Raw genomic sequence first — 6,728 nt, forward strand, 5'->3', positions numbered from 1 at the left:
AAAAGCACATTTTTGCAAAGTAATCTTCCCTTACATAAGATATTGATACATGTGATATTCACTGACATAAGCCTTTTTAAGCATTGTGCACATCCCATTTCTAGAGTGCTGCATTATAAATTGCTTCGCAAAATGCAAATTAAATAGGTTCACATATAACAACAAATCAAATCAAATTACAACCTCCCACCCCCAACACCACAAAAATTCCTGACCTTAAGAGGTATGGGGCACAGCGTCAGGGATCTAGTAGGGTCAGATGCTTGGGAGGGGTCTGATTCTGAGAATGAGGCTGACTCTGAGAATGAGAGATCGCACCCTCAGGAAAGGCAAGGGTGGGTTTACTTAGCCCCCCTTCCTTCTCAGTCTTATGAAGCTGTCAGAGTAACAAAGGCAGGGAGTTTGCCCTGGAAGAGGTTACTAGCTAGGCAACCAAGGAGGGTAGAGCTCTCAGAGGAATCTTTGCTGGACAGCGAGGCAGGAGGGCGCCCAAATTCTCCTTGCAGCAGGATGGAGGAGAAGGTGAAAATGCTAAGTGAGAGGAAAAGGGGAAGGACTGGATCTTGTCGTCCTTTGTGCTGTCTGAGAAATGGAAACTCAGACTGAGCACTTCATATCAGGGAATGACAGGTATTTGCTGTGCTCTGTGATTTTGAACTGTAAACAAATGTACATAAATCTTCCAGAGGCTCGTTAATTCTTTTCAGAGCTGTTTTGCGATTTTGGGAACTCCGATAACAAGTTTGTTGTTTTGTGTTTCTGAAAGTGGCACTGCTATTAGACAGTGATTGGTTTTGTGATTGGTTTTGTGATTGGTTTTGTGAGATGGAAACCTGGCGGAGGTCCAGTTTTGGGTTATGGGTTTCGGAAAGTTGACCTATGTATGTGTAACGAAATAACCCTAGGATGATATATTTGGTCACAGCCTGGATGTATAAGGGTTAATGCATCTCCTACCCTGAGTTACATCACATGCTTGTGGGGGCGGGGTTACGAACATTCTATGAGGAGAAAACTGGCAGTTAGTGACAAACCTAGACATCATCTTAAAAATGACAAACCTAGACAGCATCTTAAAATGACAAACCAAGACAGCATCTTAAAAAGCAGAGACATCACCTTGCCGACAAAGGTCCGTATAGTTAAAGCTATGGTTTTCCCAGTAGTGATGTATGGAAGTGAGAGCTGGACCATAAAGAAGGCTGATCGCCGAAGAATTGATGCTTTTGAATTTTGGTGCTGGAGGAGACTCTTGAGAGTCCCATGGACTGCAAGAAGATCAAACCTATCCATTCTGAAGGAAATCAGCCCTGAGTGCTCCCTGGAAGGACAGATCGTGAAGCTGAGGCTCCAATACTTTGGCCACCTCATGAGAAGAGAAGAATCCTTGGAAAAGACCCTGATGTTGGGAAAGATTGAGGGCACTAGGAGAAGGGGACGTCAGAGGACAAGATGGTTGGACAGTGTTCTCGAAGCTACGAACATGAGTTTGACCAAACTGCGGGAGGCAGTGCAAGACAGGAGTGCCTGGCGTGCTATGGTCCATGGGGTCACGAAGAGTCGGACACGACTAAACGACTAAACAACAACAGTGACAGTTGACAGTTGGGAGAGTGAGGGAGATGAAGCAGGGGAGTGTGAGCTTGGGTGATGGTAGAATAGGTTTATAGAGTAGTGTTAGGTGAGGAATGGGTGAGGTTTGAAGTTATATGTTTAACAAGAACAGTTCCATTGAAACCACATGCTTGTACACATGAACCTTGAATGCAACCGTTAAGTTCATAATGTAGCAGGGGCCCAAAGGGCCCCAATTAAGGTGATAATGTAAATCCCTATAAATCCTAGAATATGCTTATAATAGTGAATTATGGGAACTTGTTGCTTTAAGAAACTGATGATCTAGCAAGATGCCGTTCTTTTACCAGAACAGAAGGTCAGCTAACACGCAAATCACAAAGATTTGTGATTCATAAGCTAGAACACAAATTGTTACATAGTACACGTAACACAGGTTCCCAACACGCATACTATCTCACAATGTAACATATTATTGAGAATCAAAGGCCTAGTTAGCAATCCTTGGCCTAGTTAGCAATGCTTATTGCGCATGCGTATTAGATTAGGTAATGACATACGTATTGAATATGAAATGAGATAATAATGAATATTAAAATATTAAATGATGTAATGCTTTATGTGATTGGTTAAATCAAAATCCTTTGTCTGAAATGTTATAAATTCCTGCCCAACCTTTGGGCGGGGTTGCAGTTTTGCGAAAAGATTCGACTGTAACCTTATTGCTTTGCAATAAACATAATGGACTCCTAACTCCTCTTGTCTCTGAGTTTTATTGGCTAACTCAGAAGATAAGCCATTTTTGGCTTACAACAATAAGACGTTAAAGGTTAAATTAAAGTTCCATCTGTACCATCGTCTGTGTGATCTTTCCAGCAGAGGTATCTATTGCTCATCTGGTGGGGATACTCATTAAAAGGACAAAACCCCTTATCTAAGGCAGGAAAGATAGGTTGTTGTCCCTTGAGTGCACCGAGAGGAGGAGGAAGAGGGAGACTGGTTCAAGGGTGACACAAAGTTTCCTCAGGAGGGAGGAAAGCTTTGGAGTGGGGAAAGCTCAAGAGAGGAGAACCCCTTACTGGTGTGTACACTAGGAATAGTCTCATATCCACCTCAGAGCTTAAAAAGACACTGGGCTACGTTTTGGGCTGGAAGAGTACTTTCATTTAAACTTTAAACCGCAAGCGTTGTGAGGGGGTTTATAAGGAGAATAACTGGGATAGTGGGAGGTGAACTTTACCTCAGGACATCCCCATTAAAGCCTTACACAAACTGAGAAGTAGGTTGTACAATAAAGACGGAAAGTAGAGGACTTTTGTCACAGTATGCAGATAAATTAGCACATGTGTGTGTGGTGGGTGAGTGTGGGATTTGGTCAGGTGCAAAAGAGGGGGTCGCTGGGGGTGGGAAGGTGGCTGGTTTGGTAAGCAGAGTGATCAGGAACAGCTACCTATTATATACATATTTGTGAACCTCTTTGAGGTTCTGTGAAATCAAGTGTTATTGGAATTTTATGAAATGAATGAGTCAGTATCAGCAGTGGGGGGCCTCTGTCCCTCCCCCAGGGGCTGCTTGCTGGAGTGCAGCTCCCCGGATCCCTGACCATTGACAACTAGAAGCCATGGGAAGCCATGACAACAAGAGGGTCCATGTGTATAAATTAACATATGCAAATTCAAAGCACACGTGTGCCCCTTGTCTCTTCAGGAACTACCATCAACACTCTTGTATTTCAGCCCTGTAAACCTCTCTTACAATGATATTTTAAACACTTCTACCCAGAATGGAGATTCCAACTAAAGATTAGGAATAACTTTCTGATGGTAAGAGTTGTTTGACAGGGAAAGTGGTGGGCTCTCTTTGACTGGAGGTTTGACAATTGAGGTTTCACAACATTTCTATGGGCTTACTTGAGTTCACTCTAGATAAGTGTTCATAGGCTGGTTACAGGTAGGTAGCCGTGTTGGTCTGGGTCGAAGTAAAATTTTAAAAAAATCCTTCAGTAGCACCTTAAAGACCAACTAAGTTTTTATTTTGGTAGGAGCTTTCGTGTGCATGCACACTTCTTCAGATACACTGAAATAGGAGTCCCCAGGCGCTTATGTAGAGAAGGGGTGGGGAGGGGAGGGGGTATCACTCAGAAGGGTGGTGGAAGTGGGTGATTGACTGACTGATACCGGTAGCTGTTGATGACCGAAAACGACTGCAAATGGTTTTGCATGAAAAGGCAAGGGTTGAGACAATGAGATGGCTGGAGATCGCTTTATCATGTATAATGAGATAAGAATCCAGTGTCTCTGTTCAAACCAGGTCCCTCCATGGTTTTGAGCTTGGTGATAAGTTGTAATTCAGCAACTTCTCTTTCCAGTCTATTTCTGAAATTCTTTTGTAGTAAGACAGCTACTTTGAGATCTTGTATAGAATGTCCTGGGAGACTGAAGTGTTCTCCTACTGGTTTTTCTGTCTTCTGGTTCCTGATGTCAGATTTATGTCCATTTATCCTTTGGCGTAGGGTTTGGCCTGTTTGTTCATAGGCTCACATCCTTAATCTCTTACCGATGCTTCCAAACATCCCAGCACCTCCATGAAAGAACACAAATACTTTCCTTGGGCCAGCAGATGGCGTTTTGGGCTGATAAACCCTCACAGGCACCTCGTCGAAATGCAGATCTTTGGCAGAGAGGCTGGGATCCACTCTTGCATTCCAGAAATTCATGAGGAAGCAGATAACAGCAACCTGTCTGCAGACACCCAGCAGTTCAAGACACTTCCCCTGTTGGGCCAAGGAAAAGTCTCATGAAAATACCAGTAGTGCCCACGTTTGAAGCCTATTCACCAGGGGTGGTATCCAACTAAGTCCTATTTAAAGTAGAAGGAGCCCATGTTAACCATGTCCAATAATTTCAATTGGTCAGCTTAGAATTGGTCATGCCAACCCAAACACCCGCCAAGCTACAGAGGCAAAAGAAGCTGGGAAACAAGCTAAGCTTTGGAGATACAATCCACAATCTGCTTCTTGCCTATGAGGCAATATGTGCTTTCCTGAAGAAACCAGGATGTAAACAAAACATGGCTTAGTGTGAATAATGACCGTTTCCCCAACATGAAAGGGGAGGCGCAATTTGCGCAGTCGCGTGCAGCCCCCCTGGGATCCCTGAGGCAGTTCTGTGAGTTTGGAAGCTGGCACTGCCTACCTGAGGCCGGAGGCTGGAGTCGCCGCCCACTCAGTTAGCCGACCAATCCAGCCAAGGGGAGGCGTGCCAGGGGGATTGACCAGGTAGGTTCAGGTAGGCTTACCTGCACACAAAGAAGAGGAGCCATTCCTGGGAAGCAGCCGACGGATTCAGAGCTTTCCCACCCTCCACTCCCTAATTCTATGCTTGATTTACAGGTTTTTACTTCCACAGGTGTACACACACGCAGGCGCTGCTACGACCGGCTGCTGTTAAAGGGCTGGAAAGGAATTTCCCTGCATTGGCAGGTTTCGCCTTTCCCGTAGCAATCCGTCACAACTTTGGCGGATGCAGGCTTTGGGCGGAATCCTTTAATCATTCACATAAAGGGGAGGGACATGGGGGCGGTGAACCCCCGCCCTATTGCGGCGGCAATAACAGGGTTCCCATAAACGGGGCGCCGGGGGGGCATTTGGTGATGCCAATTGGCAGTTATTGCCCTCCCCTTCCAGCGGCGGCGATCGAGGGGGGCGGGCTATCTGCTTGAACATATGTTCTCCAGAGTTAGCCCAACCCCCACACATGCTGGATAACCCTGAAGATCACCCCACCCCCGGCTGGGGGCTGGGAGGGATATACGCCCAATGCCTGCACCAAGGTCTTCCTACATCTGAATTTTTATAAAGTTGTGGCCAATTTTAATCCCATAAAATGTGGCCTTGTGTCATTATTCCGCTCGGGGCTGCCCTGGGGGCTAGGGGGGACTCTGCCTGACTGTGCAATATATTTCTCTCTATGTGTGTCCCACTATAGGCTTAAGGCAAACTAAGGCCCGGGGCCCGGATGCGGCCCAATCGCCGCCGCCCCCCCACAAGTCTGGCCCCCCACAAGTCTGAGGGACAGTGGACCGGCCCACTGCTGAAAAAGTTTGCTGACCCCTGGCTTAAAGGAAGCCCTTGTTGAATTAGATAATATCTTCATCACATCATCATCAAGTGAATTCATTGATTTTACTGATTTCATTATGCATGTTAGATTAAACAGTATATTAATAACTTAAATACATAAACTGTTATTATTATTAATTAAATATACTGCCCTTCATGAAAGGATCTCAGGGTGGTTCACAGCAACAACAACAAAAAAGATAAAAACCCAAAATACACAATGAAAGCAAGAACAAAGCAAATCAATAACACCTTTAAAAGATACAGAAATGTTTTTGCCGGGTACCTACAGATACATAATAATAATAATAATAATAATAATAATAATAATAATAATAATATAATCATTTCTAAATCACCTTTCCCATAAGAACATAATAAGGACCTGCTGGCTCAACTAATGGCTCATCCAGTCCCCAACTTACCACAGTGAATGCCATTATGGAAAACAGTGAAGACCTCGAAGTTTTAATGGACTGTCAAATCCAGATGGAATTTTACTCCTGGAAAGATCATAATAAATCACCCAGGAGAGAAGAAACAGGGAAGGAATCCCTATAACTCCAATCAACCCCAGCAGGAGGCTCTGAAGAAGCTCCATTTCTCCGTTCCAAAGAGGGAGATGCAAACACTGAGCCTAAACTGTCACCATTGGCTGCTGTTTAACTCCACCAGTGGTATCTATACACAGCCGGTTGTAGGTTGGTCGATGAACTATTTCCCAATTAGACCACAGACCTCCATGTAGATGTGATATCAATCAGAATACCAACAGCAATTTCATGGATCTTGACGGTGGCATAATTCCTATTCAGGAATTTCAAGTCCAGCCACTGAATCATCCAGTTCCATGTAAAGCTCTTCAGTTTTACAAACCCTGCATGTTTGTTGAATGAAGTTCAAAACATCCCCTGCCAGCTTGTGTGCACTTCCTGGCCTGAGATTTCCAAGGCTTAATATAAAACAACTGATTAAAATTCAACTTAAGATCAAGATTAAATACCATACATTAAAATTAAAATTAAAATGTAGC

At 44.3% G+C, this 6,728-nt stretch overlaps 1 protein-coding gene across 1 annotated transcript in view; it reads right to left on the bottom strand.

Annotated features, from left to right (window-relative positions):
- The window catches only part of LOC132592367 (arylacetamide deacetylase-like 4), a 31,971-nt gene extending 25,635 nt beyond the window's left edge, over positions 1-6,336 (bottom strand). The window contains exon 1 of the mRNA XM_060276471.1: positions 6,146-6,336. Coding sequence (XP_060132454.1) covers positions 6,146-6,296 — 151 coding nt within the window. The 5' untranslated portion in view covers positions 6,297-6,336. The remainder of the gene's footprint in view (positions 1-6,145) is intronic.
- Positions 6,337-6,728: the final 392 nt, after the last annotated feature.

This window comes from Zootoca vivipara, chromosome 6, assembly GCF_963506605.1.
Source record: "Zootoca vivipara chromosome 6, rZooViv1.1, whole genome shotgun sequence".
Classification (NCBI taxonomy): Eukaryota; Metazoa; Chordata; class Lepidosauria; order Squamata; family Lacertidae; genus Zootoca; species Zootoca vivipara.